Source organism: Pipistrellus kuhlii, unplaced genomic scaffold (assembly GCF_014108245.1).
Source record: "Pipistrellus kuhlii isolate mPipKuh1 unplaced genomic scaffold, mPipKuh1.p scaffold_m20_p_11, whole genome shotgun sequence".
Taxonomy (NCBI): Eukaryota; Metazoa; Chordata; class Mammalia; order Chiroptera; family Vespertilionidae; genus Pipistrellus; species Pipistrellus kuhlii.
In genome coordinates this window covers 14,227,716-14,248,276 of record NW_023425416.1, presented here as the reverse complement: position 1 = coordinate 14,248,276, position 20,561 = coordinate 14,227,716, and the positions used below count along the sequence as shown (strand labels likewise).

Below are 20,561 nucleotides of genomic sequence, written 5' to 3'. Positions count from 1 at the left end.
ATGTGCCTTAGTGAAAAGGCAGTGCTCAATATTCAGGCAGAGAAATGTTTCCTATTTCTGTCTCCTCCTCTCCTGACTCTTTGGTAAAGTGCACGTAGGCTTTTCTGTCTGAAAACTCTGAGGAGTATGTTGAGGTCACTCAGTTGCGAAAGGAATCGGGATTAAGTTAACACAAAGCCTATGGACCATATTAATTCAGCCTCCTAGAGCAGTGGTTGGCAAACGGCGGCTCTCGAGCCACATGCAGTTCTTTGGCCCCTTGAGTGTGGCTCTTCCACAAAATACCATGTGTGGGTGCGCATGTACAGTGCAATTGAAACTTCGTGGCCTATGCGCAGAAGTCGGTTGTCGGCTCTCAAAAGAAATTTCAATCATTGTACTGTTGATATTTGGCTCTGTTTGACTAATGAGTTTGCTGACCACTGTCCTAGAGTAATGCCCTCCACACAACCACACAGAAGCTATAAATCCTCGGAGCAGCCACAGTAAAAAGAAGGGTTCTCTCCTGGTGGACACTGGCTGGTGCCAGGGCTGGGAAAGGCTGGTCTGCCATATTGCATGCCCCTCCCCTGAGGGACACTGGAGGGATGAGGGCTGCGGGAGGACATTGACCTTCATTCAAAGTTAGGGAATCTCAATCAACAACTAGATTTTTGAAAGCGTCAACTTGGGGTGGGAAGGATTGCTGGGCCTCAGAGGCCCTGAAGACAGCCCCAGGTAGGGGGAGGGTAGGCCACTGGAATCTGACTGCCAAGCTGTCTCCTCAAGGGGCTGACTCCTATTTTATCCACATATGCACTGCCTGCCCATGGACAGAAAGAGAGTTTCTCAGAAAGTGATGTTGAGAAAGGGCATGTTCTCAGCTATTGGAAATGGTAGAGGGCCGATGAAGAGAACTGCTATATTTCCCTAAACAGGTCATCCAGGAATTATAAACAATTCTTTTATTAATGCTTAGGAAGCCTTTTCACAGCCTGTTTCTATCTGTATGAAGTAGTGTTTTAATCACAAGGGATTGCCTGCAGATTAATGCTTCCTCTATCCAGGGTAGTTGGTGTGTATGTGTGTATTGTGTGTAATCCCAGCATTCAGCATGTGCTATGCAATACAACACCCCCCACCCCGTCCCTGCCACACACTGCAGACCATTCACATCTGCTTACTAGTTTGCTCACACCATCTTGTGACTATGAAGACCTTTCCCACTTTTATGTAAAACCCTGAAAACCTGCCTTTTGCTCCTGTCAGTTCCAGGATGCAGACTGTGTCCATTTTTCTTCCTTCTCTGGTGTGTGGGCCCCTTATTTCTCTATGCTTCCTCATGGGTCTTCTTTTCTTCCTCGCAGACTGGGGACTTTTTTGGTGAGATCGAGGGAGCTGTGATGCACAAATTGTTAACAATGGGCTCCTTTAAAAGGTAAGATTTTATGACCCCCTGCGCCCCCCGGAGAAAGTTTGCCTAAATAAAATAAAACAAACCAAGGTCAAATAAAGCAAGCCTGGACTGACCCCGTGGCTGCTCTGCACTTGTGTTCATGCTCCAGAAGATCTCGCTGAAACCCGATGCCTCTTCGCGAGTGTTAAGAGTCTCAGAAACTCAGCTCACAATGAGTTTCCTGTTCACCCAGCCCAGAGTTTATTGGAGGCCAATATTGAAGTTGGAGCCTGCACTGGGACTCAAGTATATCAGTCTCAAACAAGTGATTGGAAAAAAAAAAAAAAAAAAAAAGTAGGAAACATTTTCACCTGGTCAAAAAGGGGTGCATTTTGTCTCCAATTGACAAGCCAGGGAGAGCTGGACCTCAGGGATGGAAAGTGATATTTAGAGAGTTGATGATATAATTGTATGAAATCAAGTGAAAGGTCTCAACACTTGCTCCCAGCTGGAGGTAAGTTTAAATCTGCTGCTAGAAGCAAACCCAGATGGTGCCACATTCCGCTGGCGGCATGTACTACGCAACTGGGTCCGGAGAGCACTCAGGGACCTGAGTGAAGCTTCCTCACAGTCTGTCCTAGGATGGCCAGCCCTGCTCTTGGGGCACCAAAGCCTGTGGGAAAAGCCATCACCTCCAAGAGATCAGGGTGCTAGGAATGTCCCCCAGGAGTCAAACTGTATCTCTTCCCTTGGCCTCCCAGGCCTCTGGAGGGATGCCTTCATGGGCATATTTGGTGCTGTTGAATTGCAGGAAATACAAGGATGGGCCTCAACGCACCAGTGGCTGCTGGCAGGGAGGGCAGTCTCCCCGTGGGTCACACTCCTGCAGCTGAATGGCCAGGAAGTGTTAGCTCAGGAAGTCAGACTTTGAAACCAGTCAATAGGACCATCTGAGCACTCTGCTGAAAGCAGGGAATTCAAAAGTGATGGCCCAGTTGTTGAGATTCCATAGCTTGTTTGTGCCAGAAAGAGGGGGAAAAGAAATGATACAGAAATTGGCCCAAGTCCAGCCCTTCTACAATCTCTGACACACTTGCTCCCAGGCCCACAATCTCTGCAATCTCTGACTCACTCCGCTCATGCTTCTCTGGAATTCAAGAACAGGCTTTACCTGGGGTGCCAGGAGTCAGGGTGCACATGCGTGAAAACTGCTGGGAGCCGGGCTGGGTTGCTATGGAGTTTCTCTGGATGTCTTAAAGCGTCCAGGGCACTCCTGGAGTGTCTGCCGCCCAGGGCACCGCTGGTGTTGCTGTCTTTATGTGGGTGTGTACATTTGTATCGTGTTAGCATGTTTTCAGCTTGGGAGTCGGGGGAGACCAAAGAGGAAGAGTAATCACATACCCGTTTCTCATCTGAAAGCAGAGTTTTTCAACTTCTTTAACAAAATCTGTTTTTTTCTTTTTCCTCTTGGATATGTCTTTCACACGGTTTGGTCGGAGAAAGAATGGTTGTAGAGTGGAATTCTGAATTCCTAGTCTTCTCCTTAATGTGGGTGAAGTGTGGTTGACATGAATCTAGAACATTCTCTCACTATGAGAGAGTAACTAATGTATTTGTAAAAAGGGAAGGGCTGGGGACTTTTTTTCATTGTTAACAGCAACTGCTATCATCTGGGAGTGAGCTGACAGACTCCTAAGCCTATTGGAAGGGGCCCCTCCTGGGGACCAGGAGAATTTGGGATTAGGAGTTGATGGGTTGGGTTTGAATCCAGGCTTCATGACTAGCTGCATGACTTAGAACACATAACCCCGCCAAGCTTTGGTTTCCTTATGGGGAGCATGGAGATGATAATGCTAATTACTTCCACGGGTTGCTGTCCGAGTTAATAAGGTAATGATAAGCATAAGGTTCTGACACGGTGCCTGGCATACATCAGGGCTCTATAATTGCTGGCTGTTGCTATGACCTTGGTCGCTATGGATCTTGGCTCAGCCTTGGCCTCAGGTGATGCTTCCTCTGCATCCACACGCCTCACAACAGGCTTCCCACCACCCCTGGGATGGCGTCTCCCATGTCGGTGCCCTGCAGTCCTTGAAATCAGACATCCCCGCCCTGGCCCTTTGCAGCACACAGTGCTTACACACAGCACAGGTGGACAGCCCCTGCATTAGGAGACCTGTGTTTCAGAAGCAACACCTATGAACCAACTTACAAGATGTAGCTGCAAATAACCATCAGTGGTCTGGTACAGAGGTCGTGCACATGTTAATCTGAGACCCACCCCCACCCCAGACTAGTGCACATGGAGGCAGAGTTGCTCTGGCGACGTGGCCGGGCCCAGATAAAGCTCAGGAATAGGTCTCTGAGGTGACCTTTGATCTTAGCATGTTGACCAGTGCCCAGCTGGCACTAAGTTTTTCCTTTGATCTGCTCATGCCCAGTCTTAAACAAATGAGTTCCATATACAAGAACCCTACAAACTATCGTTTTCAGAAAGAGCGCTCAAAGAGAAGAGCACCCTTTCCCTTTACCAACCTCCCATCTGTGACCTCCTCTGGCCCCTATGTGCTGCCTCTCCCTGATGCTTGCCCATGTGGCAGTGCACTGTTTCCTGGAATGTTTGGCCACTTGCCTGGTGACCTGGTGCCCATTATATCTAGCAGTGCCACCAGGAAAGGGCAGGAAAGTGCCACCAGGAAAGGGGCAGGAAAGGGCACCCACTTCCGTGTCTGCAGGCCCCTATAGAAGAAAGAGAAGCCACCGACTTGCTTGAGCAAACAATCAACTTGAGGAAGTATGTGTAAACAGTCTAGCAGACACGATGGTCACTGTTGGTCATTTAGCTGGGTCTCTGACATGACTCTGGCCGCCTCCAGCTGGCATATGACATAGCATCCAGGGGCCAAATAATATACCAGGCGCTTCAGCACCACCACGGCGACCTTCCCTGAGCACCTTCCACAGGCTTGGATGGCACCTGAGAGATCTTACCACTTACAGTCCTTTCCAATAACCCTGTGAGATCGGTCTAGATAGGACCGGCTGCACAATCAAAGGGACACAATGCAAAATGACCAGGTGGGCCCTATGTTCCCAAAGTGTCAAGAATTTCAAGACAGTGACAGCAAGGCATTGAACCAAGCACAGGGCCCTTCTCAGTGAGGGTTCTATGCAGTGACACAGGCCAGTGTGCCCATTTAGCCAGCTCTGGGTATAAATATACCCATTTTATAGATGGAAATAATGAGGTTTGGACAGGTTAAGAACTTGCCCTAAGTCTCTGTGTACCTGAGCTAGATTCAAACATTCTGTGGTCTGAGCACAGAGAGAAATTTCTAACTTCCATCCTTGTCCTGGTACTATGTAAAATTAGCGCCTGTAGCTTCCTTGAGCTTCTCTGGGAAGTGGAGGATGGCCTAGGAGGATGCTGTTTCAGCAGTGTCTTATCTGGGCAAGCAGAGCTCTCAGGATGGGGGGCCCGCTGAGTGATGTGATCCCCCAGATTTCTTCTAGCTGAAGCTGACAAAACACTGACCCAAGCCATATTCCCAGGGTTCACGCATTTTCTCATAAGATACTGTATGCCTGGTCAGCTTTTTGTGTTTCAAACAGAGAGCTTCAAAATACTCCTTCCTCCTTATCATGGAAAGTAAGTGAACTCCCTGAGTGGTGACTCATTGAGGGCTTTTCATTTTAGCTGTTTTGCGTTTTCACACATGTTCATGTCTAGCAAGTGCCTTACATTTATGTTTCTCAGAATGCACACACTGTGATTCCCTTCATGTCATCGGCAGTGGCATCTCCCTTCTGACAACTACTGAGAGAAAATCTAGTTATCATGCTTCAAAATACTTTTATTGTAATTCATTTACTCCTCCTCATTTCCTTGCCTGGAATGATGCAAATTCCATGTGAGATGTGTAGGGAAAGTGGAGAAATGGACATAGCCAGTCGCAGGAGAGAATCCAAGGCTCCTGATAGGGCCTTGGTGATACCTGGACTTGAAATAAGACTCAGATCGAGCACCAGAATCACCACCATGAGGACTCGAACAGATTCTTCAGTCTCTTTGAGCCTCTGGTTTCCTTGTCACCAACATATGGACTGGGGAAGGGTGGTTTTGTCAACCAAAACAAGACCTGAAAATGCCATGCAAATTAGAAAGCTTTGCAAACAGGAGGTCAGATCAGCTTCTGGATAAGAGTTCCCAAAATCTGAGAACTTCTTTTTTTTTCTTTTTTTTTTTGTCATTAATGACCCTTCCCTCCCCGACAAAGGTGGTCACTGCACAACAGTTACCTCCACAGCACAGCATTCAGGGTGGGCGTATGGCCTTGGCCTCTGCCAAGCTCTTCTAGAAGGTTTTCAAACACACCTATGCCGGGCTGCATCCAGGAAATTCATGTTTAGTTCAGGGGATGAAGCCCAGGTGTCGATGCTTTATAAAAGCACCCACGTGATTCCCATGTGCAGGCATGATCAAGAAATACTAAGTTGAAGATACCCGGTTATTAGTCTAGATCACATGTGTCAAACACAAGGCCCGCGGGCCAAATCTGTCCCGCCAGGCCTTGCAATGTGGCCCGCACCGCGCTGTCATCACCGCACTCCGCTGCATTTCCATCACAATGACAGTTTATGACTGTTCAGTAAACCATTCGGCCCGCGATTTAGGCTGGATTTTAGATTTTGGCCCCTTCTCTGATTGAGTTCGACACCCCTAGTCTAGATGCTGGCCACTTCAGAGCTGCTTGAATTTGGGCAACTTTAACTCACTACATTTCAATGTTCTCTGTAGCAACAGGGAACTGAAATGTCATAATGCATGCATTTAACAAACATTCTTGTGGTTTCCGCCAAGGGGTCTTCCCTTGTTCTTTGTGTACCTAATTAAGCTTGAGGAAGGAAAGGCGAATTGGGCCCACCTGACCTTGGGCTTGCGGAGAAAGGAACTGCTTGCTAATACTTTGTTTTTGCCTTGGGATCTACTGATGGTTCCTGTCTCTCTCGGCTGTGTCTTTCCCCATTTTGTTTTATGTCCTTGGTGTATCATGCCTAGGCTTTCACCCTCATGAGACATTCATACGTTCCCTGTGGGTCTGGGGAATGTCCTCCTCACCTTGCCCTCCACACTTTCATTAATGGAGTTGGCTTGTATAGAATTCCCTAGGGTGGCTCCTTCTGCTATTTCCATTGCCTTCCTAGGAAGGTGGCCCATCAGGTAGAATTCAAAGTTTGGACCAGTTCTACCCAGTCTCTACATGATGGAGCTGCCTCGGTTCAGTGACAGATGGTGACTTGGGAGCTTTCCCTGTCCTGGGTAATTACATTACAATTCAGCAAATGCCCTGGCCTTGGAGTCTAGAGAGTGTTAAAAGAGAAGTCTGTTATGTTTGGATGTCTGCTTTCCTTTAATGCCGACTGCCCTGCTGATGTCTAATACTCAACAACTCATGTAATGAATGTAATGGCTTTTTGGCTTCCTGTTGACCTGACCGTGGCCACAGAAGTATGCTTTGTCAAAGGTGGTGTCGAAGGGACAAGAAGACAGATTGGCTTGGACAACTGTATTTCTGGGCCAAGCCTTCTGGAGTGCAGAGACTCTGAGATTTCCATGCATCGCTCTTTAACATCCTAACGCTGCTGCTTGAGAATGCCCGATTACTGCAAAACAATGGCTGCCCTCATCTTCCTCAGAATGACAGCATGTCTGATGCATTGAATACTATCTACAGGCAAAGCAGTATTCCAGCATTTCCAAGCATTGCCTCAATTAATCCCATAATCACTCCATGAAATAACTTCTACCATTATATCCACTTGCAAAAGAGGAACTGGAAGTAGAGGCTCCAAGCATTTTAGTAACTTGTCCAAGTTCACATACAGTAGTGAGGGAGGGAGATGGAGTTTGAATTCATGTCTCTTGGATTCCAGATTCTAGACCATAGTTGGTTCATCACTATTTATCCCTCCCATTGTTGGAGCAGACAGTTATTCACAGTCAGGCTTCTGCAGAGACAGTTATTCACAGTCAGGCTTGTTTGGCTTCAGGAAATAGTGAAAGAAAGTTTCTCAACAAAATGTGGAGTCCAATGGATCAATTAATGGCTGGTTCTACTAGAAATGATAGGAAATCACAAAATACCAATCCTTCTGGAGTGCAGAGACTCTGAGATTTGAACATAGGAGTCTTTTCCTCTTTTATGTGAAGATAGTCTGAAAATACTAATTTGGGGGCTTCATGTAGTCATCATGGATGTATGATTACATCTTTTTTTCTCTATTTTCCTCCAAGTTGGCTTTTAATTTCAAGATTACTTCATGGTCCAAGAGAGCTACTGAGAACCAGCCATCACATCTGCACCCTAGGTTGGCAGAAGGAGGATTTAGGGAGGTCCAAAAGACCAAGTAAAATTCATTATTAAAATCGATTTTAACAAATATATTTTGTTTATTAATGAAAGGTATATTTATTAAAATATTTACTCCCATACAATACATCTGCTTGATCTCATGGCCTCACCTAGCTACACAGGAACCTGGAACATGTGCATATTGAAAAGTCAGAGCTCAGCTTGACAAAGACGTGAATGGATATTGACAAACCATGATCATCTCTGCCAGTCAGCCTGCCCCAATTTGTTCCAGACCACACAAGTCCTTTACATATTGCATCTGACTTACTGTGATGTCCACTCTGAAAAGCTTCCAGAGTTGAGGCTGTGTTCACAACTTCTAGATTCCCTCACACCCCACATGCCCAGCATAGTCCTAAACACAAATGGTTTTAGCCAACTTCTAGCTCTTCTGTCCATGATGCTCAGTCCCAAACAATGAAAGCAGATTCACTCAATAATGCCTATTGGGTTTCACTTATAATATTAATGGCAACACCAACACTCCTAGGTACTGAGGTATTGAGCCTCAGGTATGAGCAACACACTGTGCTCAGTGCAGCATAGGCATTAGTGCGGTGTAGTTGCTGAGAAATGTAGATAAGGCTTCATGAACTTGGCAGAGCCTATGAAAGCTCCCCCAGCACCCAAGTTTATAGCCTCAAATGGGCTTTGCATGAACTCATTCCCCAAGCAGACTTCAACTGTTTCTTTCTACTTCTTAAAGAAGCAAAAGAAATTTAATCCTTTCTTTGTGGGATTAATCATGATTCCATTTTCCCCTTCTCTTTAACAAGCAAAGCTAATTTTCATGGAAGGGACAGGTGAATGAGCAAACAAGCTGCTGGCTGGGTGCACCTCCTGGGCCTGCATGCATGTTATCCTTTGACCCAGGATTCTGGAGGCTTCGTGGGCTCTCCAGGGCCATGTTATTTCAGAGGACACTCTGGTCTTGGCTCTGGGGGACTCGCATTTGTTTATCAAATCACTGCTACCCTCAAGGGTGATTAGAAATTCTGTTCACCCCTGAGGTCCGCAGTTGGCACCGATCTAGTTGGTGAGTGAAGCATGTACCTGTGTTAGTCTGCTAGGGCTGCCATAACAAAATATTGGGTGGCCTATTTATTTTCTCACAGTTCCAGAGCCTGGAAGTCCAATATTAATGTGTCAACAAGTCTGGTTTCCCCCGAGGCTTCTGTCCGGGACAAGATGGTCTTTATATCCAAATGTTTTCTTCTTATAAGGACTCCAGTCAAATCAGAGTAGATTCTACCTTAAGGGCCTCCTTTTAATGTAATCACATTTCTTAAGACCTTGTCTCCAAAAGCAGCCTCATTCTCGGGTAGTGGGGGTTAGAAATTCAACTTCTACTTTCTAAGGGACACAGTGCAGCTCATAACACACCCCTACCTATGTCCAGACTGGTACCCAGCCCTGGGAGGAGTTGCCGGTTCATATGAGTTCCAGTTTCTGCCTATAAGAGGAGGAAAAACACACCCAGGAGAAATAATTAGCAGCAAGTGGGTGCATCCCATTCTAAAAGTTACAGCTCTCAACGTCTTTGGGACGTTTAAAAAACAAACGAACAAATAAACAGACAAACAACTGATACCAAGTCCCTAACCCTGACCAATGAAATCTTGGGGAAGGGTGGTGCCTGGGTACCAGCGTGTATATACTTTTTTTTTTTCCTTTCTTTTTTTAAATGCATTTCCAGGTGATTCTAAAGGGCAGACAGGTTTGAGAGTTGCTATTGTAAACAAAGGCAACCAGTAGGTTTGCAAAGTGGCCTTGGAAATGGAGAGTGAGTGTACATCCCATTTTCTAGACTCTTCGGCTGAGACCTGTTCACATGAGACTCTTAGGTTGTCCTGTGAGGATCCTTGCTTGAGAAGCAGTTTACATGCACAGCGTTAAAGAACAAGAGACCTACAGCGAAATCCCAGCTGCCCCACTTAGCAGTGCGGGAATAACCTTGGAGCAGTGACCTCACCTTCCTGAGCCTCACGTCCTCGCCTATGAAACATAACCATGCCCCTGACATCAGAGCGAATGCAGAAAGTAATTGCTCATATCTTAGTGTTGCTGCTTTTATTACCTGAGTGAGTCGCTGACGTGATCAGTATCTGCAACTATTTTGTTTTTTTAATATTATCAGCACCTGCCGATGAAAAACACGTGGTGCTGATAGACCCTCTGCTTAATCTTCAGAACGAGTGAGGCTTTTCTCACGGGCCCCCTCTCAGGGGTTTTGCATGGACCCTGAGTGACCCCAGCACCCTGTGCGTGGGCACCTGGCCATGCAGCCACGTGACGCTAATTCGCTGCTAATGACAGGTGCTCACACCAGATTTGTTTTAGTGATTTCCAGTCTCCACGTTCATGGCAGCGGGGCCGGCGGTGCACACTCAGCACCTCCACTGCCGGCCGTGCTCTGCTGGTCCTCAAGGACAGGGTGAGCTCTGAGGACGTGGTGACCGCTGCCAGAAGGGGAGCAGGCAGAGCAGCTGCTTGGCCCTCGAATCACAAGACTGGGCTTCCCACTCCCCTGGCTTTCAGAGAGGTCAAGAGCAAGAAGGCTTCCCTGGCCCCAGCCCCTTTGTTAAGAACGTCCTGCTCCTGCTCCATGCCCACCTACTGGTAAGTCGAAAGCAGCCCCAGAGAACACATGTCACGGCTCGACAAAGAATACGTAGTTTCACATGCTACCCTACTGAGGCACTTTGCTTCTCATAACCTTAGATTCCGAATGGCTTAAACTCGCCCCACGGTGGGTCTCTTATGTCAGATGCCTCCCTGTCCTGCTTTTAGGGCTGTATTTGCAAACACAAAGCTAATTCCAGATTGGGGTTTTGGTAATCAGTGAGCCAACGTGAGCTAACTCCCTGAGTCGCTGCAGGTAAAGTACCTGGCCTCCTGGGCACACAGTAGGTGTTTCATAAATACCAGTTCCCACAGTTACTATCAAGCTTACAGTAGCCTGAGCTCATGCTTTTGGAACTCAACCTTCTAATTCTTAGAAGAAATGTTTTTCTTGGTGGCTGTATTTGTCTAGTTGGGAAAGAGCGGAATCAGCAAAGGAGTTTAAAGCAAGTCCTAAGGCCGTGGACCATCACCTGAGGCTCACCTGGTGCCAGAGCCGGAGCACTGGGTGCCCAGGCTGTTTGCCTGGGTTTGAGTTTCTCCTTCACAGACCATATCTGCCTCCCGTCAAAGTTGCAAAGCAAGCCGGCTGGGGAGCCGAGTGATGCTGGTGATAAGGGCTGGGGCTGCAGGCTGAGGTTGCTGGGGCTGCCGGTGAGGTCATGGGGATGCAGGCATGTTATCTGTCTGAGGATAAACTCCCCCTGCTGAGGGCAGCAAAGCAGCACCAAGCTTGGGCTGGGCCCAACGCTCCAGGCTTATTTTAGAGCCAAATGAAAGCAGGCAATTATCATGTTCTTTAACTATAATCAGCCGAACAGGATACAGGTAGCCACAAAATGGAGTTATTTAAAACAGTAACAAAGTCACTTCAAAAAGGGTAATAATCTGGAAGTCTCTCTTTCGGTAACATCTAGTTAAAGCTGGCTAAGTGTGGAGAAGGCAGAGGAGGCTGGTTTTGTGACCTCCGCGATGGCCACGGAGTCTGGGATCGGAGAGCTGCCTGGAGAAATGAAAGGTGGGAACCCTGGCCCGGGAGGCTGCCCCCCAGCAATTGCCTTTGGCCCGACATGTAAACTACGACCTTTGAAAGTGATCCCCGGAGGACCCTGAGATTCCTGCCATCTGGCGGTCAGGGCGGTTGCCATGGCAAGGGCTCTCGCCGGCAGGCCAGCTGGTCCGGCCTGGCCCAGTGACCCCACCACAGCACCTCAGCTGGGGTTTGAAAGTTGACTCTGGACATTGGAAAGGAGACCTTATCTTGGGCAGCACTTCCTGTGACATTCCAAAGAGGCTCTGGGATGGGGCACAGAATTCCAGGCATTTCCTGGAACCTGTCAGAGCCTGCTGCTGAGCAGAGCGAGGTGGGTACAGCGTGGCCCCTATCTGATTCTGGCCCTGCCACAAGTGAGGTATGTGAACCCCGGCTCGTGGCTAGGCTGGCTGAGGTTTGGCTTGCACCTCTGAGAAATGGGCCAGTTAGGAAGCTGTCTTGCAGGGTTTAGACTACCTCGCTCGTGTTTTCTCAATAGAGGCTCAAAAGCTACTGGCTGTTGTTCTCCTAGCCCCATTGTCAACAAACTGCGGCTTGCTAGCCACATGAGGCTCTGTGGCCCCCTGAGTGTGGCTCTTCCACAAAATACCACGGCCTGGGCGAGTCTATTTTGAAGAAGTGGTGTTAGAAGAGTTTAAGTTTAAAAAATGTGGCTCTCCAAAGAAATTTCAATCGTTGTCCTGTTGATATTTGGCTCTGTTGACTAATGAGTTTGCTGACCACTGTCCTAGCCCTCAGCTAAGAAGCCCAGGAGCAGAAGTTCCTGTGTCACCTCTTAGTGACCCCACACAGCTTCTCGGGGTGCCTGGCACTGCAAGGATGTGTGAATTTTACACCCTGACATGTGTGCCAATGAGCTAGGAAAATGAGGAGGCCTGTCCATCTTCCCACCAGCTGGGAAAAGCCTGAGTCAATTCCCATTGCATTAAACACCAGCCCCGTAATTAATAATGGCAGTGAACACCACACACGTGACAGCAGCCCTGCCCTCGGCCAGGCGATTCCTCTGCATCATGCCCTGTGCTAATTGCAGGGCCTGTAACTCAGTGAATCATTGGCACCACCCTGAGAGGTAGCCATGATTCTCAGCCTTAACAGATGAGGAAACTGAGGCACCAAAAAGGTATAAAAACCACACACACATACACACACACACACAAAACATTGTGATAAGTAGATAAGTTAGGATTCGGAACTCTGGTGTCACTGACTTCAAAGCTGGCATTTTAACAATTAGGCCACACTGCTCTCACCTGGGACTTTGGGAATCAGAAGCTGTTTGCTCCATCTTAAAGGAGTTTTAAGAGCCCAAATGCTAACAAAGAAAAAAAAATAGGCCTCTGTCCAAAGGATCATCACAGGCCCAGGTCACCACATTTCAGTATACTTCCTCGTGCCTGAGCATTTAAATCCTGGAATAGCTCCACAGTCATTTCATAAGAGAAGATGAAGCCCCAGAAGAGGGTAAGCAACCTACTCAAGATCCCACCCTGGAAAAATGGCAGAAGCAACCTCTAAAACCAAGGCCCAGGCCCTCGCACGCTCCACTCAACCTCTGTTACCTCGCACCCCAGCTCCTGCCCAAGTCTCCATCCTATAGACAAAATTGGGCCAAGGAGAAGGATGAAGCCAATGGTGATTATTGCAAAATCCTATAGAATCCCATGGGCGAGTCTGCTGACTGTGGCACGGTGGGCCAGGCAGGGATCAGTTAGATTCTGTGGCTGGGTTACCCTCAGGGCTGCTGGTGATGGCTGTGAGAAGTTTGGGACTTCCCCAAGCCGGAGACTAAGCTGGCGGTTTGCTGCCAGCACAGCACTGAGTATGCTCCGCATAAAACATTGCATTACTTTGGAAAAGGATTCCTGTGAGGCGAATGCCTTGCAGTCACGTAGAAGTTCACTTGGCATTGCGGTGCTAACGTGTCATCAGGCAGCTGCTGTGTAACCCAGCCTGGACTTTAAGTGTCGCTCCTGAGAGGATGGGGGAGGGGACCTGCGGGGAGAATGGGCCGCACCTCCTCCTTGGGGAGAGGGTAATTTGCTACATCTAATAGCAGTTAACTTGCTACTAGAAACTGTCATTATCCTGTGCTTTGTAGAATTGTTGGTGGGAAATTAAAATATCTGAGGCAATTATAAAGTAGAAATTCTGAGGACAGGTCATAATTGGGACAAAAGCTATACTTTTTTCATCAGTGGAGGGGAAAAAAATGTCCATTTTCTTATGTCATAAATAGCACTGATTTCAAAAGTAAGAATATCCTCACTGTTAGGGTGGGAATTACAACCAATGAGCCAGATGGTTTGCACCACATTGTCAACGTGATGGGCTGGTGTTGGTCCAGGCATGTCTCCTGGTGATTGAGAGCGACAGAGGATCTCAATGTTCCTTAATCCAAGCTGGCCCTTCCCAGCTCCCCTCCACCTTGGAGATGTGGCCAAAAGGGATTCCATCCGGGGCTCAGAATGCAGTTCAGAGCAGCCTATTCCCTGGTGGGTATCCTGGTTTATACACAGCATCCTTGACAACCCAGAATGACTGTCCCATCAGTGTTGGGGGTTCTCCTATCCCCTCACTGCCCCAATACCTTTAGTCCCTGTCTTCTTCAATTTCCAAGTGTCACAGACCAAAACGAGTTTGTCCACCCAGCACTAGGAGGGGCAAACACTAAACACTGAGAATTGCAGTAGAGAAAGATGGGCGGGTTTATTATGAATGGTGCCACCCAGGAAAACAGAAGCACAAACTCGAGGGTCCGAAGTGGGTTTTTAAGGGAATGAGAGCAAGTTTCTTTTGGAGGACCTTGGAGCTTGGCCACGTCTAGTGAGGGGCATCAGTAGGGAACGTTCCTAGACAGCGGACCCTCTGCTTCTGAAAGAGTTCTGGTGTGCAAGTTGCGGTTATGTCCTGGCCCTTTGGTTTCTTGGGAGATGGGGCTGGGGTAGCAGGGGTGGGGCTTTGGTTCTAGTGCAGCTGGAGGCCAATGTTCTCTTCTCTGTGCTTGCTTCGCCTGCATGATGTGTCTGTTGTCTCTGAAAAGCAACTCAGCATCTCATTACATAGAGAAGGAGCATCTTGAGCTGGTTCTGTGGTTATACAAGAGCACATGCCTGTATCTCCAGTCCTGGAAGTTGCCACGTTTCTGGTGTGAGGGCTGAAAAAAATATAACGTTCCTCCACCTCCTTCTAGCTGGGCTAATAACCAAATGATCAGAAGCAGATTCACAGGAGAAAATGTTCAAAGTTTATTCTATGCGTGTACATCCGGGAGTCTATAAGAATGTGATCCAAAGCGCATTGGACAGTTGAGGTTTATGTGCCATTCTTCACAGTGAAGGGGGCAGGGGTTTGTGAATTCCAAGGGAAGGTGGGTAATGGACAGGAAGAGGGGAAAAGGAGGACACAGGGCAAACACATTCCTGCTAGGCAACCCAGGAACAAGGGGACAGAGGTCTCCCCAGCAGAACAGCTGTTGCCCGGATCCGTCCTGTCTTTGTTACTCAGTGCACACACGCTAAGGCAAGAATGCTGATGCCCTTCCCGAAGCCGGCCTTTCCATCTGAATTCCCTTGGGCAGGAAAAAGCAGGGTCAAAGGTTCTGAGTCTTTTGTTCCTTAAGAAACAGCTTAAAATCAATATCCCCAAAAGCACATGGTGGGGTGGCAAAACTCGGTCCCTTTCACTGGCCTGTCGTCCTTGCTAGGCCTGCACAGATGGGCGTTTGTCACTGCTATCCTGAGGTAGTGTGAGTGACAGTTCACCTTGCCGAGCACAGCATCACGTGGTTCCTGTGTTTTCCCACTTCCTGAAGCTCCTTTCCGTTCTCTCCTGCAGAATTACCCTCTATGACTACCAGGCCATGTGCAGGGCCAACAAGGAGAGCAGCGACGCCGCCCGGGGCCTCCTGGATGTAAGTACAGCCAGTCACCCAGCCAGCAGCTGCACCCGGCTGCCTCCAGCCCAGCCGACCTTTTCCGTTGGGGTAATCAGCTATCTTTTCCAAACCAGCAATGTTTGAATGTATTTGCTGGTTTTCCTGGTTGAGCAAAGTCACTTCTGTTTAAAGCCAAATTCAGTGATTACACAAATGACAAACACATCTAAAGTCTTGGATGGATGACTGCAGCAGCCCCCTTTTGGTGGGTAGGAAAGGGGAGAAGTTTTGAGGATTTTCTTATTATGATATAAAAGAGAATTTGGTTTGGTTCAAAGGAAATCTTGCTTTTAGTTTGTGATAGAGCTGTTAGCCTACGAACAAATCCACTTTTTGTTCCCTTTGAATCCTCACCAAAAGACATTTTTTTCCCCATTGATTTTTAGAGAGAGTAGAAGGGAGGGAGGGAGAGAGAGAAAAACATCCATGTGGGAGAGACACATGGAACAGTTGCATCCCACAGGCACCTCAACTGTAGGGGGTGGGTGGGGTGGGGATCGAACCCAGGTAAGTGCCCTTGACTGGGAATCGAACCGTAGACTGATACTCTGAACACTGAGCCACTGTAGCCAGGGCCAAGTTCACATTTTTAAAATAGATCCTCACCCGTAATCACGCTGCCACTGACCTTCACCATCAGTTCCCTGGTGCTGTTTCCCTGGTGCTGTTTCCATGGCTGATGTTGAGGATCAATCACTGTAGCTATTGTAGCATTAGAAAATGGCTTTCTGACTGCGGAAATTACTGCTATAATTTACTCCCAGTTTGTTGCTTTTTTCTTTCTTTTCTTTTTTTTTCTTTTAAATCCTCACCAGAGAATATGTTTTTATTGACTTTATAAGAGAGAGAGAGAGAGAGAGAGAGAGAGAGAGAGAGAGAGAGAGAGAGAGAAAGAAAGAGAGAGAGAGAGAGAGAGGGAATGAGAAACATCAATGTGAGAGAGGAACATTGATCAGTTACTTCCCACACACACTCCCACCAGAGATCAAACTTTAAACCTAGGCATGTGTTCTGATCAGGAATCAAAGCTGTGACCTTTTGGTGCACAGGACGACACTCAAACCAACCAAGCCACCCAGGCCAGGGCTACTCCCAGTTTTAAAATATAATTTATAATGTGCAAGCAATGTAAGTTTGGCCACCAATAACTTAAAAACACACATACAAAAAAACCCCAACACCCAGATATAGATACTTCAATATAGCCTAGCATATGTATATAAACATAACCCTTGTATGTTATTATTTTGTAAATTCCAAAAATTAACCTAGAATTTTGTTTGAAGCACAAAATTTAAGAGTCATTTTGGTTTTAAAATATAAATACACGCCTTCTCATTTGCAGATGTACAATCTTGCCAGGGGATTATTTAAAAACTAAATATTTAACATGGTTCTCAAACACTCAGGGCACAGGAAATGATTCGAAGCTAGAAAATTTTCAAGAGGCCACTAGGAACTAAGATTTGGACATTTTGGAAACACTGCTTTTCAGTGAGAATCAGCCTTTCTTTCCAAACTCAACTTCCCTAACCTTAGCATGACTATTTCCAGACTTAGAAAGTTCCCAAGATATATTTTCATCATTAGGCTTAAAAGCTCAATGGCTTTACTCTTCTGAATGATAATGTGCATTTTAATGTTTTAATCCCGTATTTACATAATCCATCCCTTTCCCCCTCATTGAACCAGTGTCTGGCAGGAAATGCTTGAGTGTTCCTCCCCCTGGCCTCAGGGTGATCCCCCCCCCCCCCCACCCTTCCTCTCCTCCAAAGCCTCCTAATCCTTTTCTTCCTTCTCTCCTCCTGGACCACACTACCAAGGACCTCTGAAAGGTCACTCACTATCCATCCCAGCACGTCCAGAGACAGAACTGTCCCATGGTCAGGTGACCTGGGACTTTTGAAAGAAAGATGATTATTTTTTTCAAGCCCCAAGAATTGTAACGGCAAAACCACAGGACTGCAGGGTTGCATTTGGTTTGAGGAAATAGTTAATGGTTCTTATCCTTATCTGACCCTTATCCTGAGGGCTCTGCGATTCAGGAAATGACGCTGAGACACTGTCAAATCAGAGCCAGAGATGCTGTCTGAAATCTGAGTGGGCTGGGGAGCGACCCCAGTAGGTTTTCCTTGTTCTGTTTATTTCCTGGTTGGTTTGAAATAGGGAAGTTTCAAGAATGGTTTGGGGATATATAAATTGGTTCTTGTTTTATGTAAAACCAGATAATCCCCCCATGCCTAGTTCTAGTCTTTATCATCAAAATGCTCAGAAAGTAGGATTAAACAGACCTCACTGAGGAAAGCAGGATTTGGAATTTCAATTCGATGATATCTAAATGCAACCACAAAGGATTCTGAGATTTTTCCAGACCTGCCATCTGGAGCCCAGGCTTTGCCAGTGTCTTTGCCTGTCTTTCAAATCTGCCCACCACTCACATATCTGACATACCTGGGTACAAAGAACTGACTGACGGGGAGACATAGTACTTTCCAGAATCCAGGAAATTGAATTATCCACATAGGAAATTTCTCAGAGTAAACAACCCAACTGCTTTTTTTAATTAAAATATTCTGAAATAAAGATTAGGCTGTCAATGCCTTCTTTTATAGAGTGAAGGGGATTTTCTGCAAGGATAAAATCACATGTTTATATGGTTATCTTTTTTTTTTTTTTTCAAGTCCAAATATGTAAGTGTGAGAAAAGGCAGCTTAAATCCTACATAATTCATGGGCAGCATTAAAGTCAAGTATATGCAATTTTTGCTTGTTTCCATGAATGACATACAGTGGGGAATCACCTTTCTGAGAGCAGATGCGTAAATTTGAAATCAGTCCTGTGATTCCAGTGCCTCAGCAGTAGGCTGTGCAATATTAGTCCCTAAAGGGTAAAGGTTTAAGCATCCTTTGCTGAACTTCCTTCTTCCTCCCAGAGATAACCCAGGTATTAGATCACGTTTATTTTACTAGTAAATCACCTCTCACTACAGGGGAGTTCAAAGTTTTAAAATGGGATACTATTTTCTTTTCTTTTTTTTTTCTTTTTTTTTAGCTAGAGCACCACTGGTTCTTCACCTGATATCAGTATCAATCTCTCTCAAAGAATAGCAGAATAGCATTGTCTTGATGTAAAGCCTTAGGTTAAACTGCGAATTTTATGTGTGATATACTTTTTTTTGGAATGACCTGAATTCTTCTCTTTAGCCTTATAATGCTTTCCTTGCTGCAGTAAAATGGATAATGACAGAACTTGTCTTGTAAGTACAATTGCTACATTTAAAAGAATATGACTGCTTTTCTTGTGTATTATTATGTGAATTGGGAGACTCCACTTCATGCTTTCCATGACCATTAGATTCATAATACTTTGAGGTAATCTCATTGAAAACCTCGAAGTACCGAAAGCTAAGACCAAAAATTACCTTTTATTAAGTTATTCACGGTCACTGCTCATGCCCTTATATCATTGTTTAGCAGACGAACAGCTTGCAATGCACAAAACAAATGTATTTATTGTGGTCACTGTGAAATTTAACATAGATGTCTGACTGCTGTTAACGCAGCCTGGGTGGGCTGTGGGCTGAAGGACAAATTGCCAAGGCTGCCCACTGCGCTACTCGGATGCCTTGCCTTGGATAGCCACAGATAGGGATGGGGCCAGTGCAGTCAGGGGCCACGGGCTGGGGGCTTTTCTCAGGTGTGATTTAATTGTTGACCCTGTCAAATTGCCATCCTGTTTGGAGGATGCTTCCGTGACCCAGGTCAGGGTGAAATGGCACAGGGGTGAAAGGCTTGACTTCCAGATGAGATGATGGATACATTACAAAAACACTGCATCTCACAGTAAGAGGAATTCATGGACAGCATGGAGGCCAGATCTGGAAAGCTACACCAAACTCGCTTATTCTTATTTTCCTCTAAGGTTCCAGTTCTGTGGATTTAGGCGGACTTCTTGCCATTTGGTGAACAGACATTATCTTCTCTATTGCTTTCATGTAACCTACATTAATTGAACAATTTATAAATTCAAGTGGGAAGTAAGCTCTGCATGTACAAAGGAGATAAAAAATGCTGTAACAGACAACAGCAGGATTTTTATTGAGAGTAAGTTGCTGGAGATACTAGCTATGTGCCTGAAAAAGAAATGGTCTGTGACCATTCATTTTGGAGGAGGATATATATATATATATAACTTTTGCTTTCTTTATGAGCATTTGAGAAATTTCAATTTTTTAAAATTTTCATTGTGGTCTAATTTCATAAAGAGAAATTTGCCCCATCTGTCCCTAAACACACACACACACACACACACACACACACACCCATGCACATCTTGCACACACACACAAATGTCTCTCAGACACACGTCACACACACGTGGCTGAACAAGCTTGCATTGCAGTATAAATTTTGAAAGCTTCCTTTATTGCTGCAGATCATAGTCTATTATAGAATATTTTATTTGTATTTCTGAGATCAGGCAGGGGGAGCCCTTTAGAAGTTGACTTTTTTCTATGGACTCAGACTACAACCAGAAACTATTTTGCCTAGAAAGCAGAATATTTCTCAGCAGAGTCCTCGAGTCTAGGAAAACCTGATCCCTGGGTCTGGTTGGCATTGGTGATAAAATAGCCTTTCCCATACGGGGTAAAGCCGGTGATAGTGGGGCAGTCACTAACCAGCCATGTCGCTGTCTCCAGATTGCGATGCCCTCTTTCCAAGCAGGTGAGCCGTGCTGGGAAGCACATGTCCCTCTCCATTCAGGGTGTGGATGGCCAAGTAACATTGGGCTTCTCTGTCGCTTTTAGGTTCCTGGTGGAGTTTAACCTCTGCAGCTGGTGGCACTCGGATCTGACAGCTAAAGGTAAGCAGCACTGGCCTCTGCTTTCCCGCTCAGAGTGGTGAACCCTGAGTCCACTGGCTGCTTTTCATCAGGGATGCGCTCGCTCAAAATGTTCAGGACAAAGTGACGAGTTTTGGCACTGGCAGCAAAGGCACCCTTTGTGCTGAGTGCAATGCCATCCAGTTTGACAAAAGCCAAAACCGGTTTGGCTCAGTGGATAGAGCCTCAGCCTGCGTACTGAAAGGTCCCAGGTTCGATTCCAGTCAAGGGCATGCACCTTGGTTGCAGGCACATCACCAGTAGGGGGTGTGCAAG

The 20,561-nt window shown here is 46.5% G+C and overlaps 1 protein-coding gene across 3 annotated transcripts in view; it reads left to right on the top strand.

The window, feature by feature from the left end:
• The window catches only part of CACNA2D3 (calcium voltage-gated channel auxiliary subunit alpha2delta 3), a 773,665-nt gene that overhangs the window by 689,732 nt on the left and 63,372 nt on the right, over positions 1 to 20,561 (top strand). For all 3 annotated transcript variants that reach the window (XR_004986777.2, XM_036430835.2, XM_036430833.2), the window contains 4 exons: positions 1,347 to 1,417; positions 15,305 to 15,380; positions 18,608 to 18,660; positions 20,212 to 20,267. Coding sequence is in view for 2 of the 3 variants with exons in the window: in XM_036430835.2 (XP_036286728.1) it covers positions 1,347 to 1,417; positions 15,305 to 15,380; positions 18,608 to 18,660; positions 20,212 to 20,267 (256 nt within the window). In the remaining variant the exon portion in view is untranslated. The remainder of the gene's footprint in view (positions 1 to 1,346; positions 1,418 to 15,304; positions 15,381 to 18,607; positions 18,661 to 20,211; positions 20,268 to 20,561) is intronic.